This window comes from Rhinopithecus bieti, unplaced genomic scaffold (genome assembly GCF_001698545.2).
Source record: "Rhinopithecus bieti isolate Rb0 unplaced genomic scaffold, ASM169854v2 scaffold_54056, whole genome shotgun sequence".
Lineage (NCBI taxonomy): Eukaryota > Metazoa > Chordata > Mammalia > Primates > Cercopithecidae > Rhinopithecus > Rhinopithecus bieti.
In genome coordinates this window covers 339,093-363,108 of record NW_016821158.1, presented here as the reverse complement: position 1 = coordinate 363,108, position 24,016 = coordinate 339,093, and the positions used below count along the sequence as shown (strand labels likewise).

The following is a 24,016-nucleotide window of genomic DNA, read 5'->3' as shown; positions in this document are numbered from 1 at the left end:
AGTGCAGTGGCGCGATCTCGGCTCACTGCAAGTTCCGCCTCCCGGGTTCACGCCATTCTCCTGCCTCAGCCTCCCGAGTAGCTGGGACTACAGGCACCCGCCACCGCACCCGGCTAATTTTTTGTATTTTTAGTAGAGACGGGGTTTCACCATGGTCTCGATCTCCTGACCTTGTGATCCGCCCGCCTCGGCCTCCCAAAGTGCTGGGATTACAGGCATGAGCCACCGCGCCCAGCCAAGAAGTCCCTTTTCAAGTGAAGGAACACGTAAAGAAAAGGCTTCGTGGTGACGGTCATTTGAGACATACCCGTAGGAGTATTTCTTTGCTGCATAGCATCCATAGCAAAGATCAAAGTCATCGCAAACATTGCAATTCATCCTCCGGCCTATGATCAAACCCTGGCAGTGGTCACAGGTGAACTCCATGTTGACCATTTCATGGTCGTCTCCGTGGCCTTCAGGCTTCACCCCACCTGGGGAGAAACAAAGCAGTGTGAGCAGATAAGGCAGAGGGCTCCTAGACCGGCTGGTTTCCAAACCCAAACCAATCCCAGTGCCAGGGCCGCTCCCAAGTGACTGCTCAGGGATACGGGGCCCACAGACATTCTCTGGAGACAGGGTGCTCTGCCTGGGTGGCTCGAGGCATATGAGTGAGATTCTTGGCACAGAATTTCTCGGCAATGGTACAGTGAGATCAAATATATTATCAGGACTGCTGTTTGGTGGAAACAAGTCCACAGGTTAATTTGTGAGCTGTCTCCTATGACCCCTCCACTAGCAAAGAACAAGGCTCTGTTGATGTATTCCTGTTAACAAGCACTGGAGACCGGTCAGGATGTTTGCTCCTTTTTCACTCCAGAATCACAGATGAAAACAGACTTCCTAAATAAATAAATAAAGGGCCAGGCGTTGTGGCTCACGCCTGTAATCCCGGCACTTTGGGAGGCTGAGGCAGGCGGATCACTTGAGTCTAAGAGTTCAAGACCAGCCTGTGCAATATGGTAAAACCTCATCTCCACTAAAAACACAAAAATTAGCTACGTGTGGTGGTAGGCAACTGTACTCCCAGCTACTTGGGAGGCTGAAGCAGGAACATCACTTGAACCCAGGAGGCGGAAGTTGCAGTGAGCTGAGATGGCGCCACTGCACTCCAGCCTGAGTGACAGAGTGAGACCTTGTCTCAAAGAAGAAGAAAAAAAAAAAAAACCAGACCCAGACCCAGTGCATGAGAGAATAACAGTCATGAAAGAGATGGACTGCACTGGTCTTCTCACACTAAGGCCCTTGGGCCCTTCTCACTCTAAGCTCTGTCATAGACCCTGCAGAATGCTCCTCGCGCCTGGCCCACTTCTGTTCATTCCCACTGCCACGAACCCAGCCCAGGCTCCCATGCCCGTGTGAATACTGTGACTGATTCCCTAAAGGAGACTCTTAACACAGATAGAACCACCTTCCTCTAGCATAGCTCTTATCATGTTATTAATAATACTGACTTCAAAAACCTTCCCCTAGGCCAGGCGCGGCGGCTCACGCCTGTAATCCCAGCACTTCAGGAGGCCAAGGTGGGCAGATCACAAAGTCAGGAAATCGAGACCATCCTGGCTAACACGGTGAAACCCCATCTCCACTAAAAAATACAAACAAATTAGCTGGGCGTGGCGGTGGGTGCCTGCAGTCCCAGTTACTCGGGAGGCTGAGGCAGGAGAATGGCGTGAACCTGGGAGGCGGAGCTTGCAGTGAGCTGAGATCTCACCACGGCACTCCAGCCTGGGTGACAGAAGGAGACTCCGTCTCAAAACAAAAACAAACACAAAAACAAACAAACAAAAACCAAATAACCCTTCCCTGCTGTCTCGAGACTATTTAAACTCCTTAGCCTAGTATCCTGGGGTCCCACAATCAGGGCCCACCTGTCTTAATCTAACACTTAGTTTGGCAAACACTTCAGCATGTCCATCTAAACTCACTACAGACACTCCTGTCCCAGGGTTTGCTACGTCCTTGATGGTGACACCATCCCCAACGTTTCCTACACATCATCCAGTTCTAACTTTCTTCAAAGACCAGTTCTCATTCCACCTCCTTCACAAGCCTTCCCTGCAGCAATGCTGCTACTGTTTCTAAACTTCTCCAGAAACAATCTGTACCCTCATTTATAACTCAGCACACACATTCTTGTACTGGAATAGACATTCTGTGGATCTGTCCAGTCTTCCTGCTGGACTGTAGATGGTTCCAGGGCAAGGGTTGTGTCTTTTACCACTGGGCCATGTACAAAAAGGCCACTCAGGTGTGCACTACAGTGGATCTGTTTTACCTCAGCACCTACAACTCAAGTGTATGAGAGGATTTTTGAAGCTTGTGTGTGTGTGTATGTGTGTATTTTGCTACATGTAAACACTGCATGATTCCGAAGCAAACACTACTTCCTGAAAACTCCATTGAACATACATACATTGGTCCCAAGTGTTTATTAAGTGGCTACACCCAGCATGACAGAAGAAGGACGACAGATTATTAGGGCTGTGGAGCTTTTCGTCTAGTTGAGGAGATAAGGCTCATGTTCACCAGGAAGTCAGAGAAGACACCACTGGGAAGTATTTCTATTTAGTACACTGAGAGTTTTTAAAAATGACAAGATCATAGAAATTAGAAATGACTATTACCTTTGGATATGGCATACTCAGTTCATGAAATTTACCTAGGAAGCAAGTTTTGCAGAGATCCATGTCACTGCACTGCAGACACCGGTATCGATGCCAGGGAGCAATCTCATCACACCCATCACAAGAGATGTCCACATTTAACAGGTCACAGTAGCGAGCAATAAACATGTGCATCTGTAAGGCCAAACAAATACAATTAACTGATAGATTTTCTAAGGTGGCCACAATTCACTCATCAATTCCTCCATTCAATAGGTACTGAGGATGTTCCAGGCATTGTACTGGGTGCTAGGATTTGACGATGAATAAACTCCTCAGTGTCTAGCTGGGAATTCTGTCAAGGAGGTGATGACCATTTAGTATGACCAGTGCTTTCACAGGAAAATTCAGGAGGCTCAGAGAACAGAGGACTATGGCTACCAATGGGTTTTCCGAAGGAGATAATTCCTCAGCTGAGACCCGAAGGACAAACAGGTACTAGCTGGGTGGGGATAAGGGAGGTGGATATGTCAGACAGGAATAGCAAATCTGAGAGCGAAAAGGGGACCAGAGATGGGTTTATGAACTTGGCATGACTCAGTGTGTAGAATATAGTACAGAGGGGAATAGTCAGATGAAGAGAGAAAGGTTGAACCACAAAGCGCCTTTTAATGTTAGTCTCAGGAGTTACAGACTGTTTTTAAATAGAAGAGTAATGTGACCGGACTGGAGTGCTCTAATGGTTCTTCTAGAAGCTGAGGAAAGACTGGATCAAAGGAGGCAAGCCTGGATTCAGGGAGACTGACCATGACCAAAGCGTGAAAGGAACCCCATGGCACATCGTAAGGGCTGGGATTGAGTAGTAAGCGGGATGGTGAAAGGTGCGTAGATTTGAGGTGTTGAGGCAGAAGGCGGAAACCTTGGTGACTGACTGGATATGGGGATCAGTAAAAGGGAAGAAAGTTTCTGGCTTGGGTACTTGATTGGACAATGGTAGTGTTCACAGACACTACAAAAGGAGTATTGTCCCTGGCACTTAGAGGCAAACTTTCTGCAGCAATAGTCTGGGTACTATTTCATGAGCAAACAAATTGCTTTACTGGAAAGTACTTGGACTACGGTATTGTTTCTCTTTAGGGCCTGGAAATGATCGAAATCAGTAAGTCATCATACAGTAGACCACAGCAAATATGCCAAGTCACCTTAGAACTACAGAATGACTCCCAAAAGGTATTAACATACAAGAGAGAAAAAGCCACAAAGGCCCACTTGGCAAGCTCCATCCAAGCACCACCGTGGTGCTATGTGAACAAAGTGGTTGGCACATAGTAGGCACTCAATACTTAGAAAATGAATGAATCTGAGGCAGCAGATGCTTGGCACATGTGGTCGTGATGGATGTCACACCTGACGTGGAGATGGACAGACTGGGCTATCTGAGCCTGTGCCTTTGCACATCTGAATCACGCAGCTCTGATGCCCTCTCCATGTATGCGGCTGCTCCCATGCTCACCAGGCAGCCTTCTGATGGAAATGTGGCTTCCCATGCTGCTTGTCTACAGGAAGAGAATGTGCTGCCCCAAGGACACTAGAGGTCAGGCCCTCCAGCAATTCTACTTCTCACTGTAAATTAGTAAATTGGCACCTCCTATTGTACATCAGCTTTAAGAGTCAATTTTCCAATGAGTCTGGTTCTCTGGCAGGCAGCCACTCTGAGTGTGGTCAAATCAGGATTTACAGCCCCTCAGCTTAAAGGTTAAACACCAGATGCTAGGGCAGTGGTTCCCCTTTATGGCACCAGGAACCAGTTTCATGGAAGACAATTTCTGCACAGGACCAGGTGAGGGATGGTTTCGGGATGAAACTGTTCACCTCAGATCATCAGGCATTAGATTCTCATAAGGAGCGCACAAACTAGATCCCTCGCATGCGCAGTTTATTGTGGACTCGTGCTCCTGTGAAAATCCAACGCCACAGCTGATCTGCCAGAAGGTGGAGTTCAGCCTCCCTCGCTTGCCCGCTGCTCACAGCCTGCATTCAGCGGTTGGGGACCCCTTCGCTAGGGTATTGAATGCCACCTGCAGCCCTGTCAGGCAAGAGCCTGCCAGCACCGCCCCCGCCCCCCTCCCCAGGCAAACTCTCCTCTCCAAACTCCTAGCAAATCACTTCAGAGTACTCTAGTTGAGAGGTCTTACTTTCCTCTGCTTCTCTGGATCTTCCTGGGCTATTTTTTCATACCAGGCCTCAAACATGCCATCCTGACACTCATCCATCCATTCTGAATTCTGCTTGGCATCAGCAAGCTCATCTTCTTCACTCCATTGGCTGAAAGAACATAAAGAGAGAAAAGCGTGCCTCTCCCAATCACCAAGGAAAGTACTGGTTAGCAGACTCTTTATCTACGGGTCTATAATATTGGACATTTTTCAGCTTCTGAGAGGGAAAGGTCAACTGCTTTTCAAAGCCCCTGGATTTGTCAAATATTTGGTAGATACATGCCAAGAAAGAAGGAGAAGCCCTTTCCAGAGTAGACTGTAAGGGATGAGAAATTAAGAGTTTGCAGGCTGTACCACATGGCATAATTCCACTGGACAATCATTGATGGTGAACCTACTATGTGCCAGGCACTAGGGCCAAATAAAGTTAGGTTTTGTTGTTGTTGTTTTAAAGTCTGATTTAGACACGCTCAGCATATCCTGGTGGAATCAGTATGAGAAGGGAATCAGGATACACCGTGACTTCAGCTCTACCAGCAGCTACTGTGAGACCTTGACAAGTGACTCAGCTCTGGTCCTCAGTTTCCCCATTTCAGACGCGATCAGGCGCATTCAGGGTGGTATGGCCATAGACAGTTTCCTCATTTCAAATAAACAGCTTCAGGGAGATAATCTTATAAGCTCTTTTTGGACGCAAAATTATAAATTTCCATAATTTCGGTTTACAGCTTGTTTTAACAACCAGAACTTTAAACAGAAAGAGATTTGCTTGACAGCAAATACAAAATATTTACCAAGCTATAAATACACATTCCTTCATTCATGCATTCCAACAAAATGGTTTTAGGCCTATACTCAAGCTTTGGGCTAGGTGCTATGAGCGCTTGCTGTAAAGGGCGTGCTTCCTTCCCTGAGGACCGTGGCATACAGGGAGACGAAGCGAGAAACCGCAAGCAGGCCCACAGCCAAGAACCACAAGCTGATGCCCCCCAGTGCTGCCCCTCGTCTCTGCCAACGGAGCTGTAACAGTGAAGCAACAGCTGAGGTTCATGAACTAAAGAGACAGCTCTAATTCTGTCCCCTTTTCCCTTGGAACAGCTCTCCGGAGAGAGTGGAAACCGTCCCAGTGTTGACTCATTCATTTACTTCCTCCCAGTTCTCTCCTCTTAGCGCATTCCCTCTCCCCTTCTCTTTCTTTTCTACACATGAACGGCTGCAAATAGGCAAGTGAACTTGAGTAGAGTGGAGAGATACTGGTCAAACTGAAGGAAAAAGAAACCTTCATACACGATTTTTTTCTAACTTAGGTCCTTATAATGTGCAAGAAGTTAAGAGTGGCTAACATCACACATACATGTAACAAAAATTATGGAAAAGGATTTCCCAATTCAACAAGCTATACTAAGATCACCAAAATGCAGAGGATTCTCGGCCTCGGCGCTCACGAGACCACCACCACCGATGTACACAGCTCTACTGCACGCCAGATGCTGTTCTAAACGCAGAAATATATAACTCAGGTGTTCATCACAGCAAGCCTCAGAGGCAGCACCATTGATATCTCCAGCTCTGAAGATGAGGAAACTGAGGCACAGAGGGATTATATGACTTGCACAAGGCCACTCAGCTAGGATGTGGCAAAGCCAGGAAATGACACAGACAGTCTAGCTCCGGAGTCTGTGCTCTTAGCGACCTCCACTATGACCCTTGCGTTTCATAACCTACATTAGGAATGGCAGAGTGCAGGACCATGCTCTTACCTGATCACACTGTCATGGACACTTATATTTTCCTGTGACATTTTCATGAGGAGATCTGGTAATTGAATATCAACAAAGAAGGCGAGATCACTGGGTTCCCAGCCCATATCCAAAAGATGAAGCAGGGCTGTTTGAACACAGGATAAGGCAGGCAGCAAGGACCTAAAGAGGCCATGAAAGTGACCATTAGCAGAGCTGCCCATTACCAACAGAGGCAACAGAAGCAATTCAAGTAGATGACCTGGTTTGCAATTGAAAGCAGAAGGGAACTTCACATTGCTGGTTTGGGTTCCTTTCAAATTCCTCATACTCCACACAAACATTCTTCAAAGCTTAAGCAAAAGAACTCTGAAAGCTGTAAGGTAAGGTTTCCACCCTGCCAGGACCACCACAGCAGTGTCTTATGGTAAAGAACTGAGAAGTAAAAATTAGCTCCTGACAAACTGCAAGATCAGGGCCAGTTCCAAATTAGCCAAGGTGATGTGGTTTAGATGTACAGAAGAATCCTTTCATTTAAGGCTTATGCCTAAACCATTTACTAAGAGGACTGGGAAATGGCTTTATACTCCAGTTTTCAAACTGCACATAATACATAATAGAGTGGCTGGGCATGGTGGATCATGCCTGTAATTCCAGCACTTTGGGAGGCCGAGGCAGGCAGACTGCTTGAGCCCAGGAGTTCAAGGCCAGCCTGAGCAACATGGCAAAATCCCATTTCTACAAAATGTAAAGAAAATTAGCCAGGCAGGGTGGCATGCGCCTGTAGTCCCAACTACTCAGGAAGCTGAGGCGAGTGGATCGATTGAGCCTGGGATGTCCAGGCTGCAGGGAGCCACGACGGAGTCACTGCACTCTAGCCTGGGTGACAGCATGAGGCCCTGTCTCAAAACAAACAAAAAAACCCTTAATATACCAAAACAGAAAATAATAGGCTATAAATTCTTAGAAAAGCCCAGACTCATCCCTTAAAAAGCAAATATACACACCAGACAGAAAAAGGACTGGAAAAAAATAAATGAATCAGTTAACATTAGTGATTAGCTCTCCAGGTGGTAACATTAGAGGTTATTTTATTTTGTTCTTTGTACTTTTGGTATTTTGACATTGAACATATGTTTCCTTTATAACCAGAAAACAATACATTTTTTTCTCTAGAAATGATAAAGTTATCCAGTACCTGTCATTTAGGCTACTAAATCCTTTAACTGCTTTGACCAAAAACAGAACAAGTTGATAGTAAGTGTCTCGAATTTCTTTGTGTAGATCAGCACCACAGCCTTCCAAGTGTCCAAAATAACTAGAAACAGAGGAAATCACTGATTCACTTAATTGCCAGAACATCCCTTTCTTAATAATAATCATGATTTCTTACATGAAAAAGAGCAAGTGGCAGTAAGCTGAACAAAGTGGCACAGGCACTGAAGTAAATACACATATGATACCTACAGAAGGTAAAGCACAGAGCAGCGAGTGAATCCATTTGACTGGGTCAAGAGTCACCCAGAAGCATGGAGATGAGATTATTTATCTTCTCTGTGAATATAAACCCACCCTCCCACCACTACCTGGATGCCAGATACTGTGTTAAGTATTTTTCACAAATTACCTCATTTGATCCTCTCCACACAATCATGCTCACCCCTCCGCCTCCCTTCATTGATGACTCTGGCACCAACCTCACTGTCTTTTCTACCATGATCCTGGCCATCTTGGTGACTTCAACATCCATGAAAATGATGTCTCCATTCCTTTTTCCCTCAATTCTCTGCCATCTTCATCTCCAATGATCTTCTCTTCCACGCCCTTAGCCATCCCAGTTTGATGGTCATTTCCTGGACCTTGCTATCACATGCCGACACCATCTCTGATATACTGACGCCAGAGCACCCTACTCTGACCCCAGATTTCCTGCTCACCCAGGTAGGACTCCAACAGCAGCCCTTTCTTCAATACCAACGGGCAGCAGCCCAGGATGCTGCCTCATGTTCACCATCTACTACTCCCACCATGCTTTCTCGCTGCTCCCTTCTCAGCTTAGATTCCATGGCCCCTAATCATACCTTAGCAAACACCAACTCCCGTGTCCCCTCCTTCCTCCATGTACCTGCCTGAGAAATCTTGTACCTTTATTAAAACAGCTGAATATCGTGGAGGAAACACCACACAACCAAGCTGACTAGTATGACTTTAAATTTGCAACTGTAATCATCAAACAAGCACTCAAAATTGTCAGGCAATTTAGTAGACTGGCTTTCTCAATTTTCATTCTATCTAAAACCTTCCCATAGGCCGGGCATGGTAGCTCACGCTTGTAATCCCATCACTTCGGGAGGCTGTGCTGGGAGGATCAATTGAGATCAGGAGTTCGAGACCAGCCTGGCTATAACAGGCGGAAAACCAGTGTCTACTAAAAATACAAAAATTAGCTGGGCATGGTGGCACACACTTAGGAGGCCAAGGCGCGAGGATCACTTGAACCTGGGAGGCGGAGGCTGCAGTGAGCCAAGATGGTGCCACTGTACTACAGCCTGGGCAACACAGCAAGACTCTTGTCTCAAAACACAAAAAAACAAACAAACAAAAAAACAAAACAAAAAAACCCAACCCCCTACCCCCACCAAAAAACCCTTCCTGCTTCTCCTTATGCCACTGCTACCTCTTTCTCATCCTTCCATTCTCTCTAATGATTATCCTTACATTATTAGAAGAGAAACTTAGGTATCTTGATAAAGAAAAGTAACAATCACACAGGAATTCCCTTACATTTGCACCACCAAGTATCTACCAGCCAACATGCGGACACTGTGTGTCCTGTTTCCCCCGCTACTACAGACAGAGCCTCCCCGGTTCAATCAAAGGCCAATCTCTCAACTTATGCAACTGCTACTGCAAATTATCCCCTCCCTTCCAGCATTAAGCTTTCCTTATCACTGACTCATTCCCACCAACATACAGAAGTCCTCTTGTATCTCTTTAAAACCCTCAGTTGACCTCACATCGCCTTCCAAAAACTTCCCCATTTCTCTGCTCCCTTTGAGGCCAAATTTCTTAAACTAAATGTCTGTAGTCTCTCTCTCCATGTTATCACCCTCATTCTCCCTGGCCTTTTGGCCAATGGCTCCAGTTAGACTGCTGCCAAATACAATGTGGTTTTATCTCTTTTGAACTCTCACATCAGCATTTGACACAACTGATCATTCTTATCTTTTTTTTTTCCAGAAAGGGCACTCACCTGACATTCTTCTCTCTTCAGATGCATTCTTTTCTTGATTTTTGGGACAACAGCACCCCCTGGTTTTTGATCTACCTGACTGGCCACTGCTTCTTGATCTCCTCAGCTGACACTCCTTCCTCTGCTTGACTTCTAAGTAAAAAAAGTGTCCCTAAGGCTCAGTCCTAGGCCCCTTCTTATCTATCTTTGCACTCTTTCTAGGAGGTCTATGGCTCTAAATGCCATCTACATACCAACTGCATCCAAATTCTATCCCTAGTCCCGACTTCTTTCTTTAACTTTAGACTCTGACCTCTGTTTTCTCAATATCTTTACTTGATATCTTTACAAAAAAGCATTTCCAGCTTAACATGGCCAAAACAAAACCTCTGATTTTCACCCCAATCTGTTTCTTCCATACTCTTACCCTCAGTAAAATGCGTCACCATCCACCAGTTACTCACTCCCAAATCCTAGGAATTTCCCATGATTCCTTTCCTTTATTTACCCTCTCCATCTTATCCATCCATAAGTCCTGACAATTCTACTTCTAAAATATATTCTGAATCTCATCCTTTCCTCCCCATCTCCAGTACTACTCTCTGGGTCAAACCACCATCATCTGTTGCCTGGACTACTGCCACAGACTCCTAACTGCTTTTCTTACTTCCACTCCTTTTCACACAGTAGCCACAGGCACCTTTTGTAAATATAACAAAGCGTCATCCTCCTGGGCTTAAAAATCTCCAGTGGTTTCCCAACTACAACTCGGTATAAAATTGAAATACTTTGTGGTGATAAGGGTCCTGCCTTTCTGACCTTATCCCATCTCATTTTCCCCGTCACTCAGCCACAATCGTTTTCTCTCTGTTCCTTGAACTAACTCCCCACTCTGGAGCCTTTGCACTGTTCCTTCTGCCTTCAAGGCTCTTCCCTCTGATCTTAGCTGGTCATTCACCTCTTGGCTTTCATCTCCTCAGCCTGCCTTCCCTGACCATCCAAACTAGGTCACTGTATTAATCACCACATAACAATATCACTATCTGGCATTTTTTCATTTATTTATTTTTTATTGTCTCTCTCTCAATACAAAATCTGCCTTGTCTACTGCTGCATAACTAACACCCAGAAGACATTCTAGCACACTAGACCCTCAAAAGATATTTATTGAGTTAATCTTAAGAACCACCTTTTGAGGTACTCCGATTAATATCATTTCTGTGAGCCTTATATTTAGCTCACAGCTTCCAGGAGCCAAATGATGCATGAGTACATGAGGAATGCAATTCTCATCATCTGGTAAAGTAAAGCTGATCAACTCACCAGGAGGAATAAACATGTTCCCAGCCATTACATATTAAAAGGATATAACCCATCTTTCCTTGGAATGAGAGAATGAATTAACCAAAAGTGTACATTTGTATCCCACATAGAAATGACGCAGTTATTAATTCGAGAAGACAGCCAGGATTTATTTACAATGATCTTTGCTGTTTTCCTTGTGGACCTGTCCTTTGTACTTACTTGGTAAAATCTTTCTGGCAGGTCAGAAGCTCCAACAGGAAAAGTATGAAAGGTGGATGGAAGCAGTGGGGCTGCCCAAGGGATTCTGCACAGTACTGAGTTATCCTCAGGACATCCAGGATACTCTGGGCCTGGGCTTTCCTCAGGGAAAGGACCTTCACAATACTGGAGACACAACGCAAGTCAGGAACACCCAGAAAACTCTTGAGCTGGGGCAGAAGGAAAATATCCCCGCCAAAGCCCTGATGCCATATATCAAAGAGGAAATACTGCTGCTATGAGGTAGTAGAAACACCATGTAGGAGGAGTACCAATACCTCTTTACTATTTTTAAGTCATCACTCAGCAGCACTACAAATCAGTTCATGCGAACAGTCCAGAAGTCCAACACCCCATTATTTAACTTAATTAATTAAAAAGGAACATTGATATTTTCACTTTCCACAAAGACAAAGCCTTAATTCTTAGGACAGGAAATTCCTCACTAACTTAAAGATGCAATACTTCCAGACATGTAGGCCTACGAACAAATAATTTTGCTGGAAAATATCAAATCCTGGCTGGGTGTGGTGGCTCATGCCTGTAACCCTCTGATGCAGAAAGATTCCTTGAGCCCAGGCATTCAAGACCAGCCTGGGTAACATAGGGAGGCCATGTCTCTAGAAAATACCAAATCCAGATTTCTCCCTGGGTTAAAATAAGACAAATTTATAAGTGGCAGCTACCCAAAAAATGCTTCCTTTTAAAATTCTAATGGTATATTCTTGAGATATACTTTATAAACAGTATAATGTATAAATCTTACATGTAAAAATATCTTTTTTTTTTTTTTTTGAGACAGTCTTGCTCTATCACCCAGGCTGGAGTTAAGTGGCATAATCTTGGCTTACTGTAGCCTCAACCTACCTGGCTCAAGTGATCCTCCTGCCTCAGCTTCCCAGGTAGCTGGGACTATGGGCATGTGCCACCACACTCAGGTAATTTTTTTTTTTTTTTTGAGACAGAGTCTTGCTCTGTCACCCAGGCTGGAATACAGTGGCGCGATCTCGGCTCACCGCAACCTCCGCCTTCCAAGTTCGAGCAATTCTCCTGCCTCAGCCTCCCGAGTAGATGGGATTGTAGGCGTCCACCACTACGCCCAGCTAATTTTTGTCTTTTTAGTAGAGATGGGGTTTCACTATGTTGGCCAAGCGGGTCTCGAACTCCTGACCTCAGGTGATCCGCCTGCCTCAGCCTCCCAAAATGCTGGGATTCCAGGTGTGAGCCACTGCGCCCAGCCTCAGCTAATTTAAAAAAAATTTTTTTTGTAGACGGGGGGTTCTCACTATGTTGCCCAGGTTGGTCTTGAACTCTTGACCCCAAGTGATCCTCCCACTTTAGCCTCCCAAACTGCTGAGATTATAGGCATGAACCACTGTGCCCACCCAAAAATTACTTCTTTAAAGAAAAAAAAACACCATCAAAAATTTTCCTGAATATTCTAAAACAAGTCTTGATCTACCCTAAATATTATTTGCTCATTTTTCACATTTCAAGTCTCTGACTACACTGGGTACCTAAGGCTTAAAAAGAGAAAGTGCCAGGAAGGTAACAACTGGCTTACCTCCTGTGCGAGAGCGACTGATCCTTAATGAAGTCCATGACGTCCTTCAGCACAGGGTATTTCTCTTTCACTGTGGGCACCAGTCTGGCCTCCTCCATGGATCGAAAGGAGAGCAGCCGGAGCCGCCCTCGGGTGAAGGGAGGCCGCCGGGTGGGTGTGGAAGGTGACAAGGGCTCTTCAGCTGTGGCAGGGGACACGTCTGCAGCAGGAAGGCCACTGCTGGACGGCAGCTTTGGCTGGGTGTCCAGGCCAGGACTCCGGTCTCCTGTGGCAGGCGGTGCTGCTTCAGTCGGAGATACGGAGGCTTGGAAATGCTCTTCCACCACAGAGCTTGTCCTCTGGCGCTTGTCGAGTGGCTGGAGATGATTGGTTTCGTCGGCAGTCTCCAACTTGTCACAGCTTTCTTTTGAACGTATGCCCGTGGGCAGAAATTTTAGTAATAGAAGACTCTTCTCAATACACTCTTTTGCTAGATGCAAACAAGAATCATAATTGAAAAAAAAAGTTAAAATTAAATTTATTGCCTACTTCTGGAGAGAAAATAATCAAGTTAAACATCACAACTTAGGGCAAGAGACAGCTTCACGAATAAAGCGATATAGGCCTGGCGCGGTGGCTCACGCCTGTAATCCCAGCACTTTGGGAGGCCGAGGCGGGAGCATCACTTGGGGTCAGGAGTTTGAGATCAGCTTGGGTAACATGGTGAAACCCCATCTCTATAAAAAATACAATAAAGTAGCCAGACATGGTGGCACAGCCTATAATCTCATCTACTTGGGAGGCTGAGGCCGAAGGATTGCTTGAGTCTGAGAAGTTGAAGCTGTAGTGAGCCGAGATCATGCCACTGCATCCCAGCTTGGGCAACAGAATGAGACACTGTCTCCAAACAAACAAACCAAACCATAAAAAACTGATACACATATTTACTGACAAAACAGAAGAACAGAATCAAATTTTATCTCATTACAGAAATCAAAATCTCACCAGGACTATCAGCACACTTTTAAAAAAAAGTTTTATTGTAGATGTTTTCAAACATGTATACAGAAAAAAAAATACCATGAGGACACCTCCATGTACCTGTCACTCAGCTTCAGTAATTATTAACTCAGGGCCAATCTTGTTTCACCCCCACCAACTCCCCGCTCCCCGGATTATTTCCACGCACATTCCAGCACCACACTATTGCATCTGTAAAAATTTTTGGCATATTTCTCTTAAAATATATGAGTTTTAAAACATAACACAACCATAATATTTAAAAAAAACAGTAATTATTTAATTTCACTGAATATTCAGTGTGAGCACACTTTAAAATCATAACAAGGCCAGGTGCAGTGGCTCATGCCTATAATCCCAGCACTTTGGGAGGCTGAGGTGGGAAGATCACTTGAGGCCAGGAGTTTGAGACCAGCTGGGGCAACAGAGCAAGACCCCATCTCTAAAAAAAAAAGAAGCCTGTGTCACCCAGGCTGGAGTGCAGTGGCACAATTTTGGCTCACTGCAAGCTCCGTTTCTCGGGTTCACGCCATTCTTCTGCCTCAGCCTCCTGAGTAGCTGGGACTAAAGGCGCCCGCCACCTCACCCGGCTAAGTTTTTGTACTTTTAGTAGAGATGGGGCTTCACCACGTTAGCCAGGATGGTCTCAATCTCCTGACCTTGTGATCTGCCCACCTCAGCCTCCCAAAGTGCTGAGATTACAGGTGTGAGCCGTAGTGCCAGGCAAAAAAAAAATTTTTTTAATTGCTTAACAAGGGGGAATACAAAGAGGAAAAAAAATTAGCCAGGTGTTGTGGCACCTGCTTGACGTCCCAGCTACCTGGCAGGCTAAGGCAGGAAGATTGCTTGAGTCCAGGAGTTGGAGGCTGCAGTGAGCTATATGACTGAACCACTGCACTCCAGCCTGGGAGACAGAACAAGACCCCATCTCAAAAAAGAAAAAAAGATGTAGCTCAAAAAGCACCTGATGCCTCCTAAGAGAAGTGGTTAGAAAGATGTTCCATTTGGAGCAGGTCAATAAAAAATTACTTCTCTATGGGATTTTCTCTATTTATGATACATCCTTGGATACTACATTTAGCACCTCTATTACTTTACCTAGGTCAACACAGCCTCAATTGAGATAATCTAGAAGGTGAGTCACTGGTTTTCCAGGCTCTGGAACGAAAACAGAAGGCTCAGGGACAACAGCTGGTATTAGCACACTCACCCAGGCTCTCAGGGTTCGCCTCAGTAGCTTCTGAACTATGTTTTTCTTCTGCTTCATTCCCCAGGCTCATTAGGGACTTCTGCTTCATCTCTAACTAGGGGAGAATTTGAGCCACATCATTATGCTGACCAGGCAGGGAAGCAAGGACAGCTACGGCAAACTACTTCAAAAGCACACAGCATTGAGACCACAGAGTACTTTACAGCTGTATCATGTAGGAGGGGTTTGTAATACCCACAACCTTATTACTTAAAAATTTCTAGAACACTGGTGCTGCAAGGAACTTTCTCTAAAGCCCATCTAGTACTGATAAAGAAGAAGCTGAGATCTAGAAAAACGAAGAGTCTTACTAGGGTCATAAACCCAGTCTGCTGCAGTTTGAACCAAAATTTCATCCCTATTCTACTCTGAATGAGGGGACAGCTCTACGTGATGCTGAGACCTAACACTGTCCATGGTTACCCAGTATCTAAAGCGATGCTATTCCTCCAGCTCTATGGAGTTCCAAGAAGGGATATAAAGAGGGCTCAACTAAATCCTGTTTCCTCTATTTTCAACTGCCCAGACTATAATTTCAAGGGTTCTAAATTATTTTATATCTATTCATGTCACTAAACTTTAGCTTAACAAAAATCCTAAAGCTATATTCTTGAGAAGAGAACAATTCATCTTAATTCCATGATATCATGGTAGAAAACCTAAAATACACCAAAATCACATGCAAAGGAAAATCTTACCATCCATATTCGAATCCCATCTGCCAAGGAATAAACCTGGGCAAACTCATCACTCAGGGCTATTTTGCCTCCACTGTTGACTGGGGAAAGAAGCAGAGACGGAGATTACATTCGGGTAACACAATTCACTACTGTAGCATTAAGCACAAAAGATCTGAATCTGCTGAAGTACATAAAAAGGACTCCTGACAATCACACACCGGGGATGGTAAGAGAGATTTAGGGAAAAAAAAATATTCAATTAAGCCACAAATACCTGTGTGGGTTCTTGTGTTATTTCAAACAAACTTTTTTCAAACTAATAATTTCTAAAATGGAAATAATTTTAAAAGTGAGTAAAATATTAAAAGATATAAAAAATACTAAAAGTAAAGATTTTAAAATATTAACAGTGAGTAAAAAGTAATTATTGATAAGGAAGAAAGTTCATGGTATATTAAGTAAAAAAGCAGGTTATGAAACAGTATAAACAAAAAGATCTTATTTAAAGAGAGTATATATATTTCAGACATGGAAGCCAAGTGCAGCAGCTCACACTTATAATCCCAGCGTTTTAGAATATATAATAATTCTAAGAATAGAATAGAATAGAATTCTAAGAACAGAATAATTCTAAGAATAATAATAATAAAATTATTCTTATTTTTTAAAGTTTTTTAAGAGATAGGGTCTTACTCTATCAACCAGGCTGGAGTGCATCATAGCTCACTGCAGCCTCAAACTCCAGTCCCAGTGCTTTGGGAGACCAAAGGTGGATCGTTCGAGGCCAGGAGTTCCACACCAGCCCAGGCAACATAGCAAGACTCTGTCTCTACAAAAAATAAAAAATAGTCCAGGCACACTGGCATGCACCTGTAGTCCTAGCTACTAGGGAGGCTGAGGTAGGAAGATCACTTGAGACCAGGAATTCAAGGTTACAGTGGACTACAACTGTGCCCCTGCACTCCAGCCTAGGCAAGAAAGCAAGACCCTATCTCTAAAAACAAACAAACAAAAAATACATGTATCGATACATATATATATACAGATATACATACATATGAATATACCTACATAAAAGTCCAGGTAAATAGAAAAATGTTCGTAAAGGTTCTAAGTGGTGAGACTGTAGTTAATAATTATTTTAAACTTTTCTATACTTAAGTTTCTACATAAACAGGTTTTTTTTTAATAATTAGAAAAAGTAACAATTTTTTTTTTTTTGATACAGAGTTTTGCTCATTTCCCAGACTAGTGCAACGGCACAATCTTGGCTCACTGCAACCTCTGCCTCCCGGGTTCAAGCAATTCAAGCAATTCTCCTGTCTCAGCCTCCCAAGTAGCTGGAATTACAGGCGCATGACACCACGCCCGGCTAATTTTTGTATTTTTAGTAGAGACGGGGTTTCATCATATTGGCCAGGCTGGTCTCAAACTCCTGACCTCTGGTGATCCACCTGCCTTGGCCTCCCAAAGTGCTGGGATTACAGGCGTGAGCCACTGCGCCCAGCCTAACAAAAAAAATTTTTAAAGAAAGATCTGAGGCTTGCCCCTTGTCTTCAGCTAAAGCCCAAAAGATAATATACTAGAAGAGTGTGAAGCTCTCTTTTGCATCTATGTTACAATGTAGTAAGTATTTCCTGAAGCCCTGGAATATGCCAGGGCTATACCAGACACTGGGAATACTATGCTGAGAAAAACAGACAAAGTTCCTGCCCTCAAGCAGCTTATATTCAAGTTGAAAAACTCCTCCCCACCCTTTCTAACCCCAAAGAGTGACCAATTTTTAGACAAAGATGAGCAAATTTGCTAGACAAAGACCATTCTCAAAGTAGTTCAGTCTTAACTCAGAAATAGTCCTTAGACATACAATATTTACATCAATATCTATATCATAAAGGCAGAGACAGAAAGAAGTAAGACAAGCCTGGCCTCCTTCAAACCAACAATGGCAGGCGTTCTAGAAACAACCTGCGCACAGCAAGACAGTTCCAGTTCCCACAGTTGCAGAGTTCCCACATTTGACTGTGTGTTTTCTCCTCTGCAAACAGGTATGTGATATCTGAACACAGCCTGAATTTTCCCACAGCAGGTAGCCTTCCATTTCTCAGCTTTCAACCCACAGGCTTTTATCCCTCTACTGAAAATTCCTTCAAGTAAAAAGATTATCCAGCTTTCTTATTATAATTTGATTACAAAAATACATATTGTCTTTGCCCCGACAAAACCATACCGGTTACATCACCCCTTGATTCCTCAGCAGAGAAAACTCTTCCATATGAGATCTGTTTCCATAAATCACTCATGTCTCAATGCAGTTTTGTTTAATTTGAGCAGCTTTTTAAAGGAGATACTAAGATTTGGGGATGTAATCAAGATGTTTTAACAATCAGAAAATAAATTCTGCAATGTGAGATCCAAAGGACTGAGCAATAAAGGTGGTAGGAATAAAAATATCAATAATAACAAAATGAGGCTGGGTGCGGTAGCTCATGTCTGTAAACCCAGCACTTTGGGAGGCCGAGGTGGGTGGATCACCTGAATTCAGGAGATCGAGGCCAGCCTGGCCAACAGGGCGAAACCCCATCTCTATTAAAAATACAAAAATTAGCCAGGCGTGGTGATGGGGGACTGTAATCCCAGCTACTCAGGAGGCTGAGGCAGGAGAATTGCTTGAACCCAGGAGGTGGAGGTTGTGGTGAGTCAAGATCACGCCACTGCATTCCAGCCTGGGTGACAGAGTGAGACTCCGTCTCAAACAATAAAAAAATAAAATAGAATAGAATAGAATAAAATAAAATAAAACAAAACAAAACAAAAAACAAAACAAAACGAGCAATAGTCAATTACCCACTATAATGGAAGGAAGCCCTGTTTTTGCTTTTTTTACCTGCACTATGTAAAGAACACATACCCTGCCAGGTGCTTAGGGAAACCCATACCTCATCTCTAGGTAGGGTTTGAAACACTTTTCCCCTGAATAAGTATGAAGGTAGAGAGACTCTCCCTCCTTATGGGTCCTGCTAGGCGGCAGGGTAGCATGGTAAATACAGAGATGGCATCCTTAAGAGACATGAGGAAAAGAGATGGTGAGGACAAGGCTATCAGCAAAGGAAGCCCAGCAGGGTGATGCTATGAAGACGCTGCAAGCTAGCTAAAGGTAACAGTTAATACTTACAGCTTCCTCCTTGGTTATTACTACATTCAAGAACTTCAACATTTGTGATTTTAATTGGAATTTCTCAGAATGTTGGAGCGAATCAACCTTAAACCAATTTTACAGATAAAGAAACTGAGGTGCAGAAAGGTTGTCTGATTAACCTGAAGCTGCACAAATTTTGAGATTTTTGCACTGGGACCAGGACCCAAGCGAAGGTTTCTTTCCATTAAATTTCTCGGCAGTTTTCCATGAGAATTCTGGAGAAAGATAATTTACCTGCTAATTTTGCAACTCAAAGTTAGATGCCACACATTACAATCTGCTAACCGTAAATTGGCCATGAATCTTTTAATAGGCAAAGTAGGACTAACAAGATGATGTTTACAGTTATAGAAATGTGTTTGTATGTTAAAATATTTTAAATGTTCACTTAAGATAGGCTTTCTTAAAACTTAGCAATTAGCCTTCAGATCAAAAACATTCCCTGTAATAAAGTTACCATATTTTTGCAGCTTCTCATATAAATCTGGAGTGCGATACACCAGAGCAGCAAAGGTGGCGTTCACAGCTTGATCAATAGTGGAACCAGCAACTATATCTGTCTTTGGGGCCTGTTTTCTACATGCCTGTATGAATCCTTTGAAAAGTTCTGAATATGGCCCACAGAAGTTCTGAGCAGGCTCTGACTGGGCAAAATCAAGAAGAAAATGGCGGCAGGGGTCGTCAGGAATGTTCTTAACCTGGAAACAAAAAATAAATCCATCACATTTAACACATTCATTCAAAAAATAAAATTTATTGAGCAAACTACTAGGCCAAAGCAGAAGTATAAAACACAGTGAACACTCTCTGGAAGTTTAAATCTATTTTAGGAAGACCAGACAGAGATATGAGTTTAAAAAAAAAGATAAACATAAATAAAACATTAAAAGCATTAGAACTAGCATTCCCGTAAAGCAAAAGCTTATCAAGTGCCAAATGCCTAGAAGGGATACCCAGTGCTGAGAATTCAAAGGAGAGAGATCCTGGCAGGTTACAGTAATTAAGAAAAGCCTCCTGGAGGATATGGGCTTTGGCCTGGACCCTGAAGGATTGGCAGACTTGGCCCTGACGAACATAACCATTAGCAGAGGTTACGAGTCAGTGGGGAGACTGACCTGGCCTGAAGTCTCAGCTGGGGAGTGATGGGAACTAGAGTCAGATAGGTAAGGTGAAAGGAGACTGCAGAGAGCCTTGACTGTCACATTGAGGAGTTAGACTTCACCCTGTGGGCAATGGGGAGCCATTAATGGTGCTTGGCAGTGGAATGACAAGATAATGCAGTGATTATAAAAAAAACTTGGTAGGTACCAATGTCATAAGGCAGGTGCGAATGAGGGCCCGGATAAAGATGCAGACAGAGGAAAGGACAGAGACGAACATCATGAGGAGGAATCCACAGGACCTGCAGGCTGACTGGACAGGAATGGGAGACAGGTGAGGACAGGGGATGCTAGGGAGCAGTGGCTTCAGGCCTGGGGAAACAATGACCATCACAGAAGTGACCAGTCTCTGGTTTTACACTTCTGAGTTAAGGGGAGTCAGGACATTTAAATGGAAATGCCTCACAGGAAGATGGAAACAGATACTTGGAGCAGGGAGAAAACCAGACCTGGAGACTGATATTAGGAATTAGTGCCGCAATGTGACAGGAGAAGAAAGTGGAGAGGATGAAGTCTTGGTGGGCTGTGGGGAAGGGAAGAAAGCCTGAATAAAGCCTACCCTTTAGGGAAGGAGGAATATGAAAACTCAATGAAAGAGGCAGGTGGGCAGTCAGATGTAAGAGAAGACAGTGGACTAGCATGGATCCAAAGAAGAGAGGGTCTGAAGGAGCCAAATTTAACAGAGGCAAGGAGAACAGAAGCTGAGGAAGAGCCACTGGATTTGGCAATTAACTACTGAATAATGTGGGGCAGGGCAGGGCAGGGAGGGGAAGGAAGAGAAGTAGAATACAGAAATAGAGGGAAGGAGAGGGGAAAAATAGAGACAGGGCAAACCTTTTAGTTTTTAAAATATTATACACCTAAATCATGTGCTGTAATTCTACGGAGAACAAAAGATATAGCACAAATCATTCCTCTAAAGCTTGACTCAGCAGGCACTAGAAGTGCACTCAATTGTTTGCCTGATAACTCCACCAACAGAGATTTACTGAGCACCTGCTACATTTCACCCAAGACACACATTCAGTATTTCTGAACACCTATTGCACACTGGCCCCTGTGGGACACAGTGGCGTTAACAAATTAACAAGGTATAGTTTCTGGCCTCAAGGAGCTAACTGCTTAATACGGGTAGTAAGATAGAAACACACGTGTTTATAACTTAAAGTAATAAATACTTGTAGGCAGTTTCCAGTCTAAAGAGAAAGAGAACAGAAGAGTAAATACCTCCTTACTATTCTGGTGTGGGTGAGTGGGCCAGCTTGCTTCTAATTCCAACTCTGGACAAATCTGGTGCCTGAAGACAGGTTTCCACAGCGGGGAGCTTAGGACTAATGCCATTTTTGCCTGAGGTATAGCCATGTTACTTCCTAATTCTAGAAAGACAAGAAGACACATGAGAGTTCTATTTTTGCCTTAATATATTGAGAATCTCTGAAATGAGAAAGAAAAGGTTAAAAAAAAAAACATGAATACTATTAAAAGAGAAAATTTACCCACATACCAGAATGTAATTGTGATACTTTGTAAACACATATCACAGATTAAGCTAAACCAGCAAGTCCTGCAATACCACTGTTCTATGGAACAACTTCAGTTACAAGGTACCTTTGCAATGACTAATCTGTTTATAGTAAGCTGAAAACAGGGTATGAACCATTCCTGGCATGTAATACGAGGCCATTCAGGAACATTTAATTATGGAAAAATATTCACAATTTGTAAACTTAATTATGTAGCAAATAATAAATATCCAGCATAGATGTGTTTAAAATGAGCATAGGGAAAAGAATAGGTGGAAATAAAAACGTTAATAGTTATTTCTTTCTTTGTTGGAGAAATATGAAAAGAAGAAAATTAGTTACTTCTGAATGTCAGGATTAAGGATGATTCTATTTTCCTTTGTTTTTTTCCATTATGTAATTTTCTATATTTTACTTCTAAAATTGGAAAAACTCAAGAAATGATAAAGAAATAAAATATAGTAGAAAGTTTCGGGCCGGGCGCGGTGGCTCAAGCCTGTAATCCCAGCACTTTGGGAGGCCGAGACGGGCGGATCACGAGGTCAGGAGATCGAGACCATCCTGGCTAACACCGTGAAACCCCGTCTCTACTAAAAAATACAAAAAACTAGTCGGGCGAGGTGGCGGGCGCCTGTAGTCCCCGGTACTCGGGAGGCTGAGGCAGGAGAATGGCGTAAACCCGGGAGGTGGAGCTTGCAGTGAGCTGAGATCCGGCCACTGCACTCCAGCCTGGGTGACAGAGCAAGACTCCGTCTCAAAAAAAAAAAAAAGAAAGTTTTATTCTGTACTTCTTGTTCCCTGGAATAATTAACTAACTAACTAAATTGAACACATCTTTTTCCTTTTAAGAGACAGTCTCCCTCTGTTATCCCAACTGGAGTGCAGCAGTATGATCACAGCTCACTGCAGCCTCCAACTCCCAGGCTCAAGTGATCCTGCTGCCTCAGCCTCCCAAGTAGCTGAGACAAAAGGCATGTGCCACCACACCTGGCTACTTGTTACATTTTTTTGGTACAGATAGGGATCTTACTACGCTACCCAGGCTGGTTTTGAACTCCTGGGATCAAGAAATCCTCCCACTTGGCCTCCTAAAGTGCTGGGATTACCCGCATGAGCGACCTTGCTCAGCCCTGAATGAATCACTTTAAAACAAAATTCATATTCACGTATCTACATATATTTACATAAATATTCACATATTTAAAGGATATGCAATCAACTTATTATATATTCCTGCCTTCTGGTTGGACTACACCTACACCTACTTACAAAAAAATGACAATGTTGCCAAACAAAAGCTGTTATCCTCCACAGACAGAGAACCCATGGCATCCCTCATTCTATGTTCCAAAGTCTAAGGCAAAAAGCTTCATGACAATGCTGTCGAGTGGACACTTTATTCTTTTGGCTTAAAGGAAACTGAAAGGGAATATTATTAACCCCTTGCCATTAAGTGGAGATGACCTACAAGAGGGCAAGCACGCACCTTGCACTTCACCATGGTTGCAAGGAGAAGGGAAGGAACGGGGATGTGGACTTACGATGCACGGACTTGAGTGCCATGCACTGGGAAGCTAGGCGTCCCATCAGCCGGGAGACAAGGAGTTGTAAATCCAGCCCCCAAGACACAGCGACATCGGGCAGGCCGTAGGCAGTGACGGTGAATTTGTAGCCCCATTCGTTGTGACTGCTGTCAGAGTGAAAGAGGAACTGCAACCGAGGACCGGCCTTGAAGGTCACTTTCTAGGGACAAACAGAAATCATGTGGTCAGACAGATTAGAGGGGGAGTGTTTCAGAAATAAGCATGTTCTTCATGACTAGAAACATCTCCATTTAAAATTGATCTCTATTTCCACCCGTCCAAAATGACTAATGGAGAAATGTACAAAGGGGTGACGGAAACAGAAAATTTCACAGCCGCACCCCATGAAGAAGGAGAGTTGGCAGAACACTGCTGCTCAGCTTTTTACACCTGGGGTGACCATCTGTCCACTACCTACTCAGCCAGTGGTCACATTTCCATGCCTTTGCTCCTGCCAAGACCACTGACCATGGAGAGAGGGTCAACAGTCTGAGGCAGCACTAAACCTCCAGCCCAAGAGCTCAAGCAGCTCTAACTGTGAGGCAGACTCTTGGCTTCCATCACAAGGTCTGGGCCATCCTCCTAGACCCACCAGCTCATCCCGTCAAGGATGAAAGCTCTTCATTTACTCTAGGCAACGCTGTCTGCTACAACTACTCAACTC

General features: G+C 43.8%; 1 protein-coding gene across 2 annotated transcripts in view; it reads right to left on the bottom strand.

Moving 5' to 3' along the window:
- ZZEF1 (zinc finger ZZ-type and EF-hand domain containing 1) overlaps positions 1-24,016 on the bottom strand; it is a 147,380-nt gene that overhangs the window by 53,622 nt on the left and 69,742 nt on the right. Inside the window, exons 24-35 of one of the 2 annotated variants that reach the window (XM_017860195.1) lie at positions 23,311-23,512; positions 21,474-21,622; positions 19,544-19,784; positions 15,906-15,985; positions 15,169-15,262; positions 12,960-13,428; positions 11,357-11,521; positions 7,799-7,918; positions 6,622-6,783; positions 4,841-4,970; positions 2,702-2,840; positions 308-473 (exon numbers count right to left, since the gene is read on the bottom strand). In XM_017860195.1, coding sequence (XP_017715684.1) covers positions 308-473; positions 2,702-2,840; positions 4,841-4,970; positions 6,622-6,783; positions 7,799-7,918; positions 11,357-11,521; positions 12,960-13,428; positions 15,169-15,262; positions 15,906-15,985; positions 19,544-19,784; positions 21,474-21,622; positions 23,311-23,512 — 2,117 coding nt within the window. The remainder of the gene's footprint in view (positions 1-307; positions 474-2,701; positions 2,841-4,840; positions 4,971-6,621; positions 6,784-7,798; positions 7,919-11,356; positions 11,522-12,959; positions 13,429-15,168; positions 15,263-15,905; positions 15,986-19,543; positions 19,785-21,473; positions 21,623-23,310; positions 23,513-24,016) is intronic. The other variant, XM_017860196.1, reaches the window with a different exon arrangement.